The sequence below is a fragment of the Corythoichthys intestinalis genome, chromosome 3 (genome assembly GCF_030265065.1).
Source record: "Corythoichthys intestinalis isolate RoL2023-P3 chromosome 3, ASM3026506v1, whole genome shotgun sequence".
Lineage (NCBI taxonomy): Eukaryota > Metazoa > Chordata > Actinopteri > Syngnathiformes > Syngnathidae > Corythoichthys > Corythoichthys intestinalis.
In genome coordinates, this window is record NC_080397.1 from 22,890,470 (window position 1) to 22,909,515 (window position 19,046).

Below are 19,046 nucleotides of genomic sequence, written 5' to 3' on the forward strand. Positions count from 1 at the left end.
CCTTTGAGTCTCAGGTCATCGTTGTAAATTTGAAGCTGTTGAAGCAATTAAAAAAAAGAAGAAAAAAAAGTATATCGACTCACAAAATTAGCTTTGATATCAGCAATCGCCTGAAAAATTTTTTTTAGATATCGGTATCTGCATCGGCATTTGAAAATCCCATATCAGTCGACCTCTACTAAGTACACAAACGCTTGAATACAGTTATTGCAGCCAAGGGTGGCACCACCCTTAGTTTTAATTGGGTAATAATTACCTTTTCACATAGGGCCAGATAGGTTTGGATTTTTCCTTGTGCCTTAACATACTGAATCTTCATTTAGAAACTGGATTTTGTATTTCCTTGGGTTGTTATTAAAAGTGGTTTGACGAACAGAAACTTTTGTGTGTGATACATAAACAAAGAAAGCGAAGTGGAAAATACTTTTTCCTCAGCACAGTATGCAATCCTACCTAATCATTTTGTTGATAAAGCAGTGGAATTATAAATTCAAACGCTATCTTTCATTTAAATTATTAACATTTAGGCTTACAGCAGTATGTTTGTGAGCTCTTGTCATGTTTCTTGATGTCTTACAGATAGAATTTAACTTATGCTTGACCAAGCTGGTACTCTGAATGCTGGAAGCGCTGTGAGCCTGGAGAGATTTTGCAAGATAAGAAAGACTCATTATTTTTTTAAAGGCAGCTCTGGAATGCGTACGCCATTCTAAACTTTGTAATTAATTGAGGACTTTTTCATGTCCCATATCTGCAATAGACTTCATACACACACACCCACACCATCTACGGCATGCTATTGGGACTTGAAGAGCCTAACTAAATTAGTACGTCTATTTCTAATTTAACATGGTCTTTGTAATGGTAATATGTATGACAAAAAAAAGTGTGTTGTCGCTCGCCTTTGAGCTTTGACGAATCCGCTGTCTGTGTTCTCTTGAGCTTGTGAGTAAAAGGGAGGCAGAAATCGTGAAATTTTAAAAAAGTTTTGTGCCACTAGAATGTTGACAACATTCTGTTCTGTGACTGTAATGCCTTTATAACTGTACCTGTGTTACCTTTAGTGAACTTGAGCATGAGAAGCCAGATGGTTCCCCTAAAGTCTCTTTCAGGGGACATTTTAGCTCTGTTGTATGTTTTTTAGTGATACAGAAATATTTTCTTCCGACTTGCACAGCCTCTGAATTTTTTGCGTCGCGTTTAAATCTATGTAACAAGTTGAGATATTTTTTTTCACATTTCAATACTACTGGTCAGGCCACATAAAAAAAAAAAAAGTTCTAAAATTTAAGTGTTTAAGTGTCATGCTCGCTTTGACCATGTAATTTTAATAGTTGAACAAACATGCCATTTTTCCCCTCCTGACAAATGATGATTTTTGAGGGGTAGTATTTCTGATTCTTCCTGATGCCAACAATTCATCATTCAATATGAGGTTTTAATGATTATTTCATAATAAATGCTTTTAAACTATATTATTGAAGCAAGATGTGTGTCTGTGTCCGGTGGTCCTGATATTAATGGGTGCGGAGGAAGAATGAAGAGGGTGGGTACGTGCATAATGACGCATTTTGTTATGCTACATTGTGACCAATTTCCAGAATTAATTTCCAGATTTAAAAAAAATCTACATCGATACCACACTTCAACCACGGCATGCAAGAAACCGTTTAAAATATTGGTACCGTGTTTTTCGGACTATAAGTCACACCAGCCTTAAAATGCCCAACGAACAGGAAAAAAAACCTATATAAGTCACAACGGAATACAAGTCGCATTTTTGGGGGAAATTTACTTGATAAAATCCAACATATAGAACAGATGTGCCATCTTTAAAGGCAATTTAAAATAAAAATACAATAGAGAACAACATGCTGAATAAGTGTACAGTATGTTAATGTTACATGATGCATGAACAACGAAATGCGAATGTGGCCGGTATGTTAATGTAACATAGCTATTATGACTTATTCAGATAACTATAGCATAAAGAACATGCTAACAAGTTTACCAAACCATCAGTGTCACCCTAAAACACCAACATGTGAAATGATATAATAATGTGTTAATAATTTCACACATAAGTCGCTCCAGAGTATAAGTCGCACCCCCAGCCAAACTATGAAAAAACAGAAAAAACTACGACTTATAGTCCAAAAAATACGTTAAATGAAATAGTGCCTCTTTAAGAATCCATGAATCTCCCCAAAGGTCAATTCTTGGACTGATTTTATTTAACATTTATATGCTTCCACTAGCTCAGATTATGAAGCATTACAACATCTCTTATAGCCATGCAGATGATCCACAACTCTACATTCCAGTGTTTCCACATCACTGTAGTCCCTTAGTCTCATTGAGTAAATGTATTCTTCAAATCAATTAATGGATGTGCCAGGATTTTTTTTCCCAGATAAATGCAGGAAAGAAAGAGGTGATCATTTTTTTTAACATTAAAAATAAAAGTAAAGGTCAAAGATCAGCGCTCACTTTGGCTCAATGTCACTGACATCCAAAAACCAAACAGAAATGTTAATTGTAGTTGTAACAGCTTAATTTTTTAAGACCTGTATTTCGACAGCCATATAAAGCTAGTCACTAAATCGGTCCATTACCGCTAAAAATATAGCCAAAATGAAGGGACTTCTGTCCAAACAAGACATGTAAAAACTCTATGTTTTCATTTTTAGTACATTGAATCATTGCAATGGCGTATTTACAGGTGTCAACAACAATAAAATCAGTCAGGAAACTGCAGCTAACCCAGAATGCTGCCAGAGTCTCTATAAATACATGGAAACTACCAAAACACCATTTACCATATTACAAAGGTTATGAAATCATTACACTGGCTTCCTGTGAGTCAAAAGATATAAAATGCTACTGCTGGTCTACAAAACAACTAAATTTTGTTGGACCAAAATATATGCTTGATTTGTTTGACTCCTACGAAGCATCTATACCAGGGTGATCATATTTTAATTTCCAAAAAAAGAGGACACCTGGCCAAGCCTTAAGATACTTAAATTTTGCTCGAAGTTCACTCAAAGATACCTTATCACTTTAATTAAAGTGTATTCAGTTTTATAACAAAATACGGTAAGTATATAACCAAAGATGCAAATTTAAATTCTCAGAGATTACTCAACAGGCTTAATCAAACCTAAAATAGAACAGTGGCATCGTAAAAAAAAACAAAAATACAACAACAAAAAAACCAATAATGACAAAACAGAATAATGCCTCTTCTGTATTCGTGAATCCGCCTTTGAAAAAAATAACAGCTGTCTTTTCAATTCTTAGTGTACGAATAAATAATCTGAAATAATGCTCTAAATATTACCTCTTATGTTGAAAATCCAGCTTTAACAAAAAGCTTTTCTTTCCAGTGAAATAATGTACACTGCTGGCCAAAAGTATTGGCACCCCTGTAATTCCGTCAGATAATGCTCAATTTCTCCCAGAAAATAATTGCAATTACAAATTCTTTGGTAGTAATATCTTCATTTATTTTACATGCAATGAAAAAACACAAAAGTGAATGGAAAAAAACATCATTATCATTTTACAAAAACTCCAAAAATGGGCCCGACAAAAGTATTGGCACCCTTTGAAAAATCATGTGATGCTTCTCTAATTTGTGTAAGTAACAGCACCTGTTACGTACCTGTGCCACATAACAGGTGGTGGCAATCACTAAATCACACTTGCAGCCAGTTAAAATGGATTACAGTTGACTCAACCTCTGTCCTGTGTCCTTGTGTGTACCGCATTGAGCATTGAGAAAAGAAAGAGGACCAAAGAACTGTCGGAGGACTTGAGAAGCAAAATTGTGAGGAAGCATGGGCAATAGCAAGGCTACAAGTCTCTCTCCAAATACCGGAATGTTCCTGTGTCTACTGTGCGCAGTTATGGTGTTATACTTGTATAGCACTTGTCATGAATAAGTGTACAGCCCATGGCACTGTGGCTAACATCACTAGATGTTGATGGAAAAGTAAAATTGATGAGTGATTTCAACGGAAGATTGTGTTGATGGTGGCTAAAGCACCTCGTCTAACATCCAAACAAGTTCAAGCATCCCTGCAGTCCGAGGGTACAACAGTGTCAACCCGTACATCTGTTGGCGTCTGAATAAAAAGGGACTCTATGGTAGGATACCCCGGAGGACCCCACTTCTGACCCAGAGACATAAAAAAAGCCAGGCTGGAGTTTACCAAAACCTACTTGAGAAAGCCCAAAAACATTTTGGAAGAATGTTCTCTGGTCAGGTAAGACAAAAGTAGAGTTCTTTTGGGGAAAAGGCATCAACATAGAGTTTACAGGAAAAAAAACAAGGCCTTCAAAGAAAAGAACACGGTTCCCACAGTCGAACATGGCGGTGGTTCCCTGATGTTTTGGGGTTGCTTTCCTGCCTCTGGCACGAGACTGCTTGACCGTGTGCATGGCATTATGAAGTCTGAAGACTACCAACAAATTTTGCAGCATAATGTAGGGCCCAGTGTGAGAAAGCTGAGTCTCCCTCAGAGGTCATGGGTCTTCCAGCAGGACAATGACCAAAACGCACTTCAAAAAGCGCTAGAAAATGGTTTTGAGAGAAAGCACTGGAGACTTCTAAAGTGGCCAGCAATTAGTCCAGACCTGAATCTCATAGACCACCTGTGGAGAGATCTGAAAATGGCAGTTTGGAGATTGCACCCTTCAAATCTCAGAGACCTGGAGAAGTTGGCCAAAGAAGAATGGTCTAAAATTCCAGCAGAGCATTGTAAGAAACTCACTGATGGATACCGGAAGCGGTTGTTCAGTTATTTTGCCTAAAGGTTGTGCTACCAAGTATTAGGCTGAGGGTGCCAATACTTTTGCCCAGCCAATTTTTGGAGTTTTGTGCAAAATGATAATGATTTTTGTTTTCATTCTCTTTTGTGTTTTTTCGTTGCAAGCAAAAAAATGATAATACTACCAAAGCATTTGTAATTGCAATAATTTTCTCCGAGAAAGTGAGCATTATCTGACAGAATTGTAGGGGTTTTGGCCAGCAGTGTAAATCAAACCGTAGCCTCACAATAATATAGTACTAATTTAACAACAACGAAAAAAAAGCCACTGTTTTTTTTTTTTGCCTGTTTTGTTTTAGCACTTTGGGGGATGATGGAACACTGCTCTGACGTCTGTTTTCTCTGTTTCTGAGCACAGAAGAACCAACCGCTGGGCAGGTTCTTTGGGAGCACTTCACAGGCAGCAAAGTACCGTAGTATTATGTGCAAAGTGTCAGTCCATTTCAACACACACTAATTGGTCCCATGAAAAACAATGAAAACCAGACATTTTTATGAACTTATAAAACCCCGCCTGATGCCCCAGACCGGAGGTAAAAAGTGGACATAACCGGGCAAAAGAGGACGTTTGGTCAACGGTCATCCTAATGTACAACCCCGAAATCGTCTGGAACCGTTCTGCTGTGTGCTCCAGAAACAAGAACCAAGCAGGGTGAGGCACCATTCAGTTATTATGCTCCTCACCTCTGGAGCAAGTTACCTGACGGTAAATTTCTTGTTTTACTTGTTTTTCCTTTAACCACCTTCATGATTTAATGTGAATTTTATGTATCTTTTTATTTGTGTCTTGATGATTTTCATGTGACGTAAAACACTTTGAATTAACTTAATCTTAAATTGTTCCATACAATAAATCTGTCTTGCCCTGAACAAAATGACCAAAAAAATAAGCTTTACAATAGCCAATTTAAACTTGATACATATTTTCATTTCCGATGGTAAAAATATAGTGTCGAATCATACGCAACAAAGAGTTTCTTATTGCACTGCTGCTTGATCTTACCTATAGTGCCCGTCACATAGACACTGATATATACAAGCAGACAAGGAGGCAGCCAAGGTGTGCATTACGTATATCTGAAAAGATAAAAATAAAATGGTAAAAATGGGGCAATGGGGGTTACACTCAAAGGTAAACAATCGTTTAGAAACATGTTTAATGTTAAAGTTATCTAAACACATAAATACTTTCCACAAAAAAACACCTGACCTCGTTATTAACAACATCTGGATGTGGAGGAGAGTTGAGCGCGTTCATGGTCTGCAGAATATCATGCGTGAGGTTGGTCAGGTAAACAATAGGATTGGCCACCACCGTCTTAACATTGGCTGTACAAGCCATCAAGAGAGGAATTGTGGTGTGCTGGGAACATGTCGCCACAGCTGTTGGGCCACAGTTATCCTGCTGGGACATTAAAAAGTACTATCAACTCAAACACATACATCAAGAAGTTCTATTTTTTTGTCCTGAATATTGCTAACAGAACTGCCAGGAAGATGCATTGAACTGTGAAACATGAGCAGCAACCATCAATCATTAAGACAAGATGAGCCAACAGTTTAGAGTGACATTCAGAGAAAAATACAGGATGTCTTTTTGCTCTTATATGTGTGAATGACATCGAGAGGGAGAGAGATTTTTTATTTATTTATTTTTTTCAAAAATCAATAAAACGACTGTGTTTACTAGAAACCCTGACATGATTCTCTGTGGGAAATAATACCACAGGCTCATTATGTTCCTCCCGCTTGATGAATCTAAATAATTTGTTACAGAATTTCCACACACAGACCACAGTCGCAAAACACTGCTATTTCCTCAACAACAAAAGAGGAAAACAACTGCAGGACTACCGCTGGGATAAACGGCTTTTAGTGCCTTGATTGCAAAAATCAAGGACTTGTGGGTTTGCTTCGATGTTTTTTCTCCTGATAAATATTGGACTGAAATAGTCATGGTGATTATTGTAAGTAGCTTGGGCCACCCTCAGTAGCAAGAAATGAAATCAAGCGTTCTCTATAGCTGGCAACGGCTCTTTCACATGGCAGTGGAGATTTTTTGGCCCACGCTTCCTTGCAGAATTGTCAGCAACAGTGGAGGGATTTAAAGCATGAACTGCCTTTTAATGTCATGCCACAGTATTTTGATTCAATTCAATTTTGGATTTGGACTAGGCCACATCAGAAACTTGGGAAAAAAAAAAAAAGAAAAAAAAAAGCCATTAACTCTTTCAGTGTCATTGATGATGAGAATTGTCCAATTATGTGGCTCTTTTCATCCTGCTGCTGTGAATTTAGTCGCTGATAGACGTCAAATCCGTTTAAACTGGTTTGTTCATACGCAGCCAGCTCTCCAAGTTCAAATGGATTGGACATGTACTGCCGCCTAAGGCAGCTAATGTGTTAAGAAGTCGAACAACATTGTTTATACAGCTTTAGTAGTTTTTTAAATTTTATTATATGGTTGTCGGCCTCAGTTTTCACAAATTCGGTGTGGACTATAATTTTCACTTCAGTGCATCACCAATAAAACTGAAGGCAGATTTGAAAGCAGTGACAAAATGATTGTATAGAATCAGTTAAAAAAATAATTAATGCAACAAAAAATGGAAAAAGAACGATAGCCAGCGTAAACGATAGGGCAACGTTTAATTCTAAGCATATTCGATCGTGAAAGCACTAGATGCATTGTAATGACCTGGTGAGATTCTTGAAGCAGTAAAATCAGCTCCATGCGAACAGAGGCCAGTCCTCCACCGTGGGAGCCATACAAGCTACAGTAACTCAGGAACATCCTCAGAAGGGGCTGGTTACTCTTCAGCCAGTGTCTCCTGCTTCTCTGCATGTCACTGAAAGGGCTTGCGGCCTGGAAACAACATATTTGCGTAACATTTAAATACGGACATTGACACAAATGCTTGTAAAATGCAATGAAAATAGCAGATTCTCCCGCGCCGTTTTTGCAGCGCAAAACGTGTGATGCACTGTATGCGTGTTTTAATAAACAGAAATCCCAAAGAGGCAAGCGATCTAGCACCCACCAGGTCATCCCCCATCAACTGAGAGATAGGTGCATCTTCAAGAGTTGACGCCTCTAGAAGACAGGGCTTGTAACTGCAACAGTGCTGGAGCGTCACCACCTGCAAAATTGCATTCAGGTTCAGGTTTGCAAAACAGTTCACAAAAATAGTTTGTCACATGTTGTCATTTTACTGTGTTATTAATTTACATAATTTTGAGGTTTTGCTCAATGAATGGGTTTTTTAAAACAGCAGCTTAAACCTCTGGTACCTCACGATACGATTTGTAACACAACATAAAAGATACGATACAAAAAGACGATTATCTCATCATTTAAGATACAACAATTACTGTTACACGGATCAGGAAGTCATTTAAGATACAACAATTATCGATAAACGGATCAGGAAACCAATCTAAAAATTCTATTGTACAACTTTTGAAGAGATATGCAAGCCATTTCTAAATTGAAATGAACCAATGTTTATTTTTTGCACTTTCGCAGACAATCTGTCAAAAACTATTGGCTTTTCAGAGACTGAGAATATGTCAGAGCAACATTTCCATAAAAACAGCGCAACATAATATAATTGCAACATTCTTGTAAACAAATGAGCTCTTAACAAATACATTTTTGTAGTGAAAAATTTCGGTAGCAACCTATTGATTCCTTTATGAAATAGTGACACCATTTTAAAACTATATATCAATTCTTGGTGGGAGCATACGAATTAAATTTTTGGCTAGAGTATTGTGATATATCACCGTATCGATATAGTGTTATACCTAAACAGCAAAAGGCACGCTCAGCTCAAATCTTCATCTCTTTTTTCCCCCACCATTTATATTCAAAAGGTCGTTATTTTACAACTGCTTAAATGATAGATTATGGAGAGTTTCAACTTTTTGTTGCATTGCCATCATATGACCATTAACATGGTCTGAAAGGAAGGACTCCTGCAAGTGTATTCATTTACCTCTTTTTCTAGCCACTGGTACAGCTGATAACGTAGTTTTCCTCCATCTAGTTCGTACCCTGTTGAAAGCGTCCGCAGCTCATTGGTCAGAATCTTCAAGCAGGCGGTAAACTTCAGCTGGGCGACCAAGACATCTTCAGAAGGGTCGATGAAGTCACTGTTGTCTTCAGTATCCTCGGTTGCCACTGCCCCCATTGGAGGCAACATGTCGTACTGCGTGTCGTTGAACGCACTGCTGTTGTCTGCAGTTCTTACAGTTTTACTTTCCTCCTCCTCCTCATCTTTATCACTGTCCCACTTTAGCTCCAAAGGCTCATCTGGTTGTGTGAGTGATGGCTGGCTCCAGTCAAAACTCAACACTGAATCCGATCGGCTGTTAGACAAACTTCCCCCGCCTGACTCGTAGCCATTCAAAGCAGGCTCGGACCAATCCTGGTCTGATAATGGCCCGTTCTTACTCCCAGCGCTGACCTCGGCAGACTCCTGATTGAGTATGGAACATTTGCGGACTTTGGGCATCTTGGAAAGGACTTCCAGTGCAAGCATTGGACATCCTGCTTGCAGGTGAGCGTACGCGGCAGTGAAGAAGAGTCGTCTCTCCTCCAGGCTAATGGAGTCAGCCCTACGACCCTCTGCTGTCAGGGCGACTTTGGCCTTGTCAGAGGAGCCGAAATGGCGACGTAGGAGGAGTGGGTGGGTACAGAGATAGGTGTAGAAGTTGAAAACCTCAGCGTTACTTGAGGACGCGGAACCTGTCACACACACATTAACTTCTCTTAATATTAAAAAGCATTAGCCATTAAGGATTTGGGGTGACACATAGTTCACTCTTTTAACAAAATCAGAATAAAGAGGAATTATGCTATGAAATCTACAAGGTCATCACATCAATGATGTCTTTGAGCTTTGTCTTAGTGCCACCATTGATGTTAAAATGGAATTTGATAAAAATACATAAAAAGATCTCGACTCGACACATCGGTGCTTCATGTCTGTCTGGGTTATATGAAGTTCAATATATCAATCTTTTAAAAGTATTATTGAAAATGTAGGTTAGCGGTTTTTAATATTTAGTAGTCATATTATGTCTCATTTGTTCAGACAACTGATCTACATATTAAAAATATTAACGATACGAGATGCTTAGCATTAGCATTTATTAATTGCAGTAAGTATTAATTGAAATTAATGTAATGTTTTCCTTTTAAATATTTTAAAGCAACTACTTGCATCACTGAAACGATTAGTCTATGTTTTGACTTCATTGCATACTAGCAGTATCGCCTGGCGTTGCCGGGCATGTACTTGTAAGTGGGTGGGTTTGTTAAATTGACACATAAGAAACCTCAAAATGTGGGCTTACCGAGGATTTTTTTTTTTTTTAAATGTATGCTAGATGGATTTATCGAGCAGTATGGCCTGGCATTTCTATGGTGAAAAAGTGAAAATTGGCATTTTCTATGCTAATTTTCGGAGTTTCTAATTAATTGTCCGCACTACATGGAGGCCTACAGAGATCAAACCCATCTAAGAACACTGCCCAACGCACAAAATAGAAATGTGTAAAATTTCGTTTTCCGCCCAGCCGTAAACACAGATAGCTACACAAACAAACTCGCCTTTATAGAGGTTAAGATATCCAGCCGAAATGAGTCCCTTATCAACATTCTGGAAAATTGTACTTTTTTTTTTTAATCCAGCGTCTTGTTTGTGGAGTGCTCAAAGTCACAATGTATCATTCATGACAGCACATATAAATTTGTACATGAAACTGTAAAGTTAGAAAAGCAACTGCGACCCTGCAATCGCGAGATGCGTTTTTTTTAGCCTGGTACTCCAGACTCACCGCTGTTCCAGCTATTGAGTCTGGCCACCATTAAGTGGATAAAATTTCCAGGGTGGAGCAAGCCACAGCAAACAGACAGCGGAGTGGACCAATCAGCAACCGGCGGGACGAGGGATTTGCGCGCGGAAGAAAACATACGAGGACAGCGGAGGTTATTCAACATGGCTAGCGCGGGACAGACTGTTGTCAATGACTTGTGTCGATGTGTTTTTGGTAATTTAAAACTGATTTTACCATGGCATGGATTGGAACATATTCTCGGCTCTCCTGTTCGCCATCTGTGTTGTTGTGGAGACGACTTTCGACGCGGAAGAGTGATGTTGCCCGTTAAGAACACGTCACGCAAATAAACGAATCTGATTTGTCGATTGATTTTGTACTTGCTCGAGAGGCTGTTAATGGGCTGGGTCCCAGACTATTCTCAGTGTTTGAAAAACACAGGGAGAACAGTCTGGCTGTGCCAGGCAAGCGCTTTTTTCCCCAATAGGTGGCGCTGTCGCCTCCACAATCAGGTGGCACTTTCTATGGTAATTTACCGTATTTTTCGGGCTATAAGTCACTTTTTTTTTTTTCATAGTTTAGCTGGGGGTGCGACTTATACTCTGGAGCGACTTATGTGTGAAATTATTAACACATTATTATATTATTTCACATGTTATTTTGGTGTTTTGGAGTGACACTGACGGTTTGGTAAACTTGTTAGCTTGTTCTTTATGCTACAGTTATCTGAATAACTCTAAAAAGCTATGTTACGTTAACATACCGGCCACGTTCGCATTTCGTTGTTCATGCATCATGCAACATTATCATACTGTACACTTATTCAGCATTTTGTTCTTTATTGTATTTTTATTTTAAATTGCCTTTCAAGGTGACATATCTGTTCTATGTGTTGGATTTTATCAAGTAAATTTCCCCCAAAAATGCTACTTATACTCCGGTGCGACTTACAGTCCGAAAAATACGGTACTAGTTTTTTGGGTTTAGAATTATTTTTTTCCACACGAAATGGTGGTCTACAGAGATCAAACCTATCTAAGAACACTCCTAGACACATAAAGTACAACTGTGTAAAATTGCATCAAAATCCGTCCAGTTGTTTCGGTGTCTCTAGGGAACGAACACAAACACAAAGTTCCATTTGTATATAAGTACAGATATAGATATCATTTTCCTTTTTTTATTTTAACTGCTTACCAGTTTGGTACTTTTCGTTTTACTTGGTTGTGTATGGGTAAACCTACAGTTCAATAAATGTTTACAACTATTGGTGTGTTTAATTTCTCATATACACAATTTACAATTTACATATTAAGTGTTTCAATTGTCCATCATAATCAAGATGTGTTTTTTTGGGGGGGTGAGGGGGTATATTGGACTCAAATATCTGCTTACAAAATCGGCTGCAAATATCGACAATCCGACTGAATTGAAAAAAAATAAATAAAATAAATCGGCCTTTGAAAATCTCATATTGGTCGGCCTCCAATTTATATATTTAGTATACGTATTTTCATAACCCAGTGTATGTCTTAGATCGGTATAAGCATATATGAAAAAGCCGGATATTACCAGATCCCGCGCTACTTCGCGCTTAAATCTTTGCGCCCTCAGTCCATCGCATTTTTTTTCCCAATTAAAAAAAAAAATAAATAATTGCAGTATTTCATAGAGATTTCCCGATCCGATCACGTAGTCGCTCACTCTCACTCCTGCCACTTTTCTTGGTCAGGCAGTGCACTGGAGTTGGTATTAAAGTTAATGATGATTGACAGACGTTAAAGTTTGATCTTGCCAGAGACTCTCTTTGAAAGCGCTGTATGTGTCAATCATCGTTTAACTTGTTTAACAGTTGCTGTGGCAACTCATTGTGTGTAAGTAAGCATCTTGAGCGGATTTGAGTGGACTCACTCAATGAAGCATTTAAAAAAGACAAGCATTTTTCTACTTTATTCTTGTTTAAAATTGATTCGGTGTGACAGTAACATGTTTAAAACGTATATTACATCAGAAGCTTAAGAACATTAATATATATGTAAATGTCTTGTGTCTTGTCTTTTTTCCCTCTGTTTGTACCTTGTGCTTTTTTATAACGAAGCAGGTTGTTCATGGATTTTGTTAATTTTTTTGGACTAACGGGTTTCATAATTTCTAGAAAACTTTTGCACAGTACTGTAAATATAAATATATTTTTAAAAAAATATATATATACAGTACTGTGCAAAAGTTTTTGGCAGGACACCTGCCTAAAACTTTTGCACAGTGCTGTATATTTTTATTATATTATGTATATACAGGATATACTGTATGTATATATTTTCCCCAAGTGGAAGCTTCCGTGATCCTAATAAATTTAATAATTAAAAAATATATATATACGGTACTGTGCAAAAGTTTTAGGCAGGTGTCCTGCCTAAAACTTTTGCACAGTACTGTATTTTTTTTTTTTTTAATTTGCTCTGCGGCCTGATGTATCATAATGACATTGTCCCAGTCAAAATGGATTGGATGTCTACCATATAAGGGGTAAACTGCGGAACACAAGGCTAACGTACCAGTGTCAGTGGACCCTGACTTTGCGTTACTGGTATTCTGCACTAAGAGTGTGTCCAAGGCCTTGCTGTAGTTCTCCAGGACCCAGTGGGCCATGCTTCGCAGGAAGGGATCCTGATGCATTGGTATCTGAAATATGCAAATCAACTCTTTATTCAAGACGCAAAGACAGCAGACGTTATTTTATGGTTGTCAAGGATACAGAGTTTTTGTTTGCAACTCTGCAGTATACTTGTCAAAAGACCAATGGAGGATCAAAACAACACCTGGTTGCTCTCATCAAATGATTCGTTATCTCCCAGTGAAAAACAAGAACCCCTCAAGCGTGTGACTTTGGCACGGCACCTGTTTATCGTGTCCCAGCACATGTCTCTGGAGGATCTTTTTGTAGGTGGATGCCGTCTCAAACTCTGACTCATACAGTCTGGATATCACAAGGGCCAGCTGAAGGTCCTGCAGTTTTTCTAAACACACCTGAGAGAGGAAATAAAGGCAAAATCTCTCAAGCTTTGAGGGAGTTCGACTTCATAAAGAAAAAGTTAAATTAGATGAATGCTCACTCAGGGTAAGATGAAGTGCTGTTTTTCTACTTGTCCTTACTAAAGAGGAGTGAGGTGCATTTCAATGAGACTACCTCTAAGCCAAAGAGACCAAACAAAATCAATGATAGCTCTTTGCCTGGATGGAGCTCATTTGAATAAAGTGCTAAGAGAAGTTGTAGTTACTCATGCAGATTAAATAATATGACTCATTGCTTTGGGGTCTTTGTAAACAGAAGTAACCTTCATGAATAAAGGTTAACCAAAAGAGCTGTGTCTTTTGAGTGTTAATACACGATATAATTTTTAAATAAAAACACTCTCTCATTATTCAACACAGCGAGCCTATCGGTGTAGTAGGAAAAAAATGGCATCCCATGAAGAAAGTAGAACTTCAAAGGATCTTATATCCCAAATTCTCGATTGCATTGTGTAAAAAGCTGCTGAGGTTTGAAGATATAGTTGCCACTGATGTTTAGCTTGTGGCAAAATTAATTTGTAGACATATTACTCACAGCTGCACTTCTTTTCAAGTTTATGATCCACTTGCCTCTACTGCATCCTTAAGCGAGCCGGCTAAAAGGAAGAAGGCTGCTGAATGATGAAAACGCTGCTTTCCCAACAGAGAGAAGGCATTTTTCAAGGCTGCTTTCCTCCATCGGTCTTCACTGAAGTTATTGCGGAAAAATTCAGTCATCTTGGCATTTTTCTGTGATCTAGAGACCAGATCGAAAGCATTAAGTCCTGTGTGATTGATTTCAAATCAAGAATAACATAATTTCATTCATTGCAAACATATTCCACATGTGCTTCACATAAAAAAAAAATCTACCTGTACAGTCCCCACACCACGGCCTTCTTCTTCATTGCCAGGTAAAATATGGCTACATCCAAAGGATCATTACTTCTCTGAAAAGTGGCCTTGGCAACCTGACAAAGGAGAGAAACAACACAGGTTTATATTTATGTACCGTAATTTCCGGACTACAAGCCGCTACTTTTTTCCCCTCATTTTGGATCCTGCGGCATGTGCAATGATGCAGCCAATTTGTGCATTTTTCTGACGGCCGCCCGGGGCGCTCGAGCATGGAATGTGGAAGTGAGACACGTGGAATATAAGTGTCGAGGAAGACGCTTGTTTGCACTATGACCGGTGGTTTAACTTTGTACTTTGTGCATGAATAGAGGTGGCGGACCCTCGTCTTGTTTTGACGACTCGCGGCGAGAGATCGTTTGCCAAGACTCGTCTCATGCGAAGAGCACCTATTGTGCAGGCATGCCGGGAGAGCCTGGCAGCGTGAAGCAGTGGGAAAGAAGTCCGCAATCACCAACGGGTTTCGAGGGGCCAGTCTGCTGCATGCCGAAGAGGACAGCACGGGCTCAGGAGTGCATTTGCCTCATTATGGGAGACATACAAGGCCGTGACGGCGAAGGAGAGACTGAGTAGGTGCGTGGCGAAGTGTATCTGAGCGTCTTCATATCCGACACTGAGGGTGAATACTTCCATGGTTTGAGTGCACAGGAGGAAGATGAAGATTGCTAACAGAGACTTTTATGTTTTTAATAACCAGCCCAATGTGTGCTGTACCGCCGTGCTGATGCTATGCAACTTCCGTGCCGCTGCTATATAACTGCCGTGTTTGTTGGCGCTGTTTGGAACGAAAAGTTAAGGTGTGTTATTAAAATTTTGAAAACTGTGTGTATTTCTTTGTCAATATCTCATTTTACTAAGTGGTCCGGGCCGATTATCGGTGTTGATATTTGGAAATTTGGCGTACATCGGTATCGGCCTTTTTTTTTTTTTTTTTTTATCAACTTAAAACTGGGTTATTTTGGCTCAGATGCAGCTGCGCGTCTCTCTCCTGCTTCCTGTCTCCTGCACTAGTATTCACCCAGTCCTCTGATTGGTTAAATGGTAATGGTAAATGGAGTTACACTCGTATTGCACTTTTCCAGCTTTTTAAGACCCTCAAGGCACTTCACACTATATCCTATTCTACCTACTGGTGACGCAGCACCAGGAGCAACGTGGGGTTTAGTATCTTGCTCAAAAATACTTAGACGAGGTCATCAAGGCGGAGAATCAAGCCCACAGCCTCTGGGTTAGAAAAAAACTACTCTACCACTGAACCACGCCACCCACAAGCGGCAGAGACAAATCCTCCGAACAAGAAGCTGTCTTCATATACACTGGGGAGTGAGAGGAAAAGTTTTCTTGGGTGAGAAGCTCCGGACAGAAAACAAAATTGTTTGCATTATTCCAAATTTTTTATGTCAATTTGTACGCTTTTACTGCAAATATCGGCTTCGAAAATCATTTATCGACCCCTCTAACTACTAATAATCGCTATCGGTCCTGAAAAACCCATATCGGTCTATCTTTAATAGCAACCTAGGTAAACAACCATTTGTGCAATGTTCCTGAAGGGAGCGTTGTGGTCACACATGACAGGTTAAAACAAATTGATCTCGGTGTAATTACAAGTGATAATTGTTCATTGTCTATATCAAAAGAACAAGAGCAAAACACCTACAATTTGCTGGCTTACTAAGATTTCAAATAGAGGGTGTTAAATTAATTATCTGCTTGGAAAAACTGAGAAAAAGTGGTGAAAACATTTCAAAAGAAATGTTTCGCTTTAGGTATCATTAATGACTTGCATCACAGAATATTTAAAGTCATGAAATTAGACAACTGAGTGCAGGCCAGGGGTGTCCAAACTTTTTTCTCCGAGGGCCGCTTTCAGAGAAATGAAAAGATACAAAAGCCAACTTGAAATCCTCATTTCATTTGTTAACAGGGTCCCCCCAGAATTGATACATCTAAATTCAAGACTTTTAAGACCTTTTTTAATGCCATTTCAACTGAAAATTACTTTTCTTGAATCCATTATTTAGATCATATTGAATCATATTAAATAAATAAAGCACTGAACATCAAATTTAACCTCCATTACTAAGTGTGTTTGACAAAAGAATGCACATACATTGAAGATACAATTAAAACACATTTAAAGAGCATACGACATGAGAAAAAAAGTCTTAAATGGCATTATTATGTGAATTAGAATCATATTTTGAGACGATTCGACTATATACAACAATTTAGCAAAGCGCAGATGACGAGAAATTAGTCTTTTAATCTGCTGGTTAGCCACGCCCCTCTCCGTGAGTCATCACCTTATCGTGGTGGAGGGGTTTGCGTGTCCCAATGATCCTAGGAGCTATGTTGTCTGGGGCTTTAAGCCCCTGGCAGGGTCACCCATGGCAAACAGGTCCTAGGTGATAGGCCAGACAAAGCACGGCTCAAAAAGACCCCTATGATGAGTAAAACAAATGAACTCAAGTTTCCCTTGCCCGGACGCGGGTTACCGGGGCCCCCCTCTGGAGCCAGGCCTGGAGGTGGGGCTAGAAGGCAAGCGTCTGGTGGCCGGCCCTGTCCCCATGGGGCCCGGCCGGGCACAGCCCGAAAAGGCAACGTGGGTTCCCCTTCCCATGGGCTCACCACCTGTGGGATGGGCCAAAGGGGTCGGGTGCGTAGGGAGTTGGGTGGCAGCCAAAGGCAGGGGCCTTGGCGGTCCGACCCCCAGCTGCAGAAGCTGACTCTTGGGACATGGAATGTCACCTCTCTGGCAGGGAAGGAGCCCGAGCTGGTGTGCGAGGCAGAGAAGTTCCGACTAGATATAGTCGGACTCTCCTCCACACACAGCTTGGGTTCTGGTACCAATTCTCTCGAGAGGGGTTGGACTCTCTTCCACACTGGAGTTGCCCATGGTGAGAGGCGCCAAGCAGGTGTGGGCATACTTATTGCCCCCGGCTTGGCGCCTGTACGTTGGGGTTTATCCCGGTAGACGAGAGGGTAGCTTCCCTCTGCCTTCGGGTGGGGGGACGGGTTCTGACTGTGGTTTGTGCTTATGCACCTAACAGCAGTTCAGAGTACCCACCCTTTTTGGAGTCCTTGGAGAGTGTGCTGGAGAGCGCCCCCTCTGGGGACTCCCTCGTTCTTCTGGGGGACTTCAACGCTCACGTGGGCAACGACAGTGAGACCTGGAGGGGCGTGATTAGGTTGCTGGGAACGTCTGGCAGAATCCCCTGTCAGAAAGAGCTTTAACACCCACCTCCGGCAGAACTTCTCCCTTGTCCCAGGGGAGGTGGGGGACGTTGAGTCCGAGTGGGCCATGTTCCGCACCTCCATTGTTGAGGCGGCCGATCGGAGTTGTGGCCGTAAGGTAGTTGGTGCCTGTCGTGGCGGCAATCCCCGAACCCGCTGGTGGACACCAGCGGTAAGGGATGCCGTCAAGCTGAAGAAGGAGGCCTACTGGGCCTTTTTGGCCTGTGGGACTCCGGAGGCAGCTGACATGTACCAGCTGGCCAAGCGGACTGCAGCTTCGGCGGTCGCCGAGGCAAAAACTCGGACATGGGAGGAGTTTGGCGAGGCCATGGAAAACGACTTCCGGACGGCTTTGAGGAAATTCTGGTCCACCATCCGGTGTCTGAGGAGAGGAAAGCAGTGCACCATTAACGCTGTGTATGGTGAAGATGGGGTACTGCTGACCTCGACTCGGGACGTCGTGAGTCGGTGGGGAGAATACTTCGAAGACCTCCTCAATTCCACCGACACGCCTCCCTTGGAGGGAGAAGAGTCTGGGGACTCAGAGGTGGGCTCTCCAATCTCTGGGGTTGAAGTCACTGAGGTTGTTGGAAAGCTCCTCAGTGGCAAGGCCCCGGGGGTCGATGAGATCCGCCCGGAGTTCCTAAAGGCTCTGGATGTTGTTGGGCTGTCATGGATGACACGCCTCTACAACATTGCGTGGACATCGGGGACAGTGCATCTGGATTGGCAAACCGGGGTGGTGGTCCCTCTTTTTAAGATGGGGGACCGGAGGATGTGTTACAATTATAGAGGGATCACACTCCTCAGCCTCCCCGGTAAAGTCTATTCAGGGGTGCTGGAGAGCAGGGTTCGTCGGGAAGTCGAATCTCGGATTCAGGAGGAGCAGTGTGGTTTTCGTCCCGGCCGTGGAACAGTGGACCAGCAGGGTCCTCGAGGGTGCATGGGAGTTTGCCCAACCAATCTGCATGTGTTTTGTGGATTTGGAGAAGGCGTTCGACCGTGTGCCTAGGGGAGTCCTGTGGAGGGTGCTCCCGGACTACGGGGTACCAAGCCCCTTGGTAAGGGCTGTTCGGTCCCTGTACGACCGGCGTCAGAGTCTGGTCCGCATTGCCGGCAGTAAGTCGAATTCGTTCCCAGTGAGGATTGGACTCCGCCAAGGCT

General features: G+C 40.9%; 1 protein-coding gene across 1 annotated transcript in view; it reads right to left on the reverse strand.

Annotated features, from left to right (window-relative positions):
• dmxl1 (Dmx-like 1) overlaps positions 1–19,046 on the reverse strand; it is a 114,829-nt gene that overhangs the window by 47,097 nt on the left and 48,686 nt on the right. Inside the window, 9 exon segments of the mRNA XM_057832549.1 lie at positions 5,839–5,912; positions 6,046–6,237; positions 7,534–7,701; positions 7,877–7,975; positions 8,834–9,585; positions 13,235–13,361; positions 13,578–13,706; positions 14,322–14,487; positions 14,604–14,701. Of these exon segments, the coding sequence (XP_057688532.1) occupies positions 5,839–5,912; positions 6,046–6,237; positions 7,534–7,701; positions 7,877–7,975; positions 8,834–9,585; positions 13,235–13,361; positions 13,578–13,706; positions 14,322–14,487; positions 14,604–14,701 (1,805 nt within the window).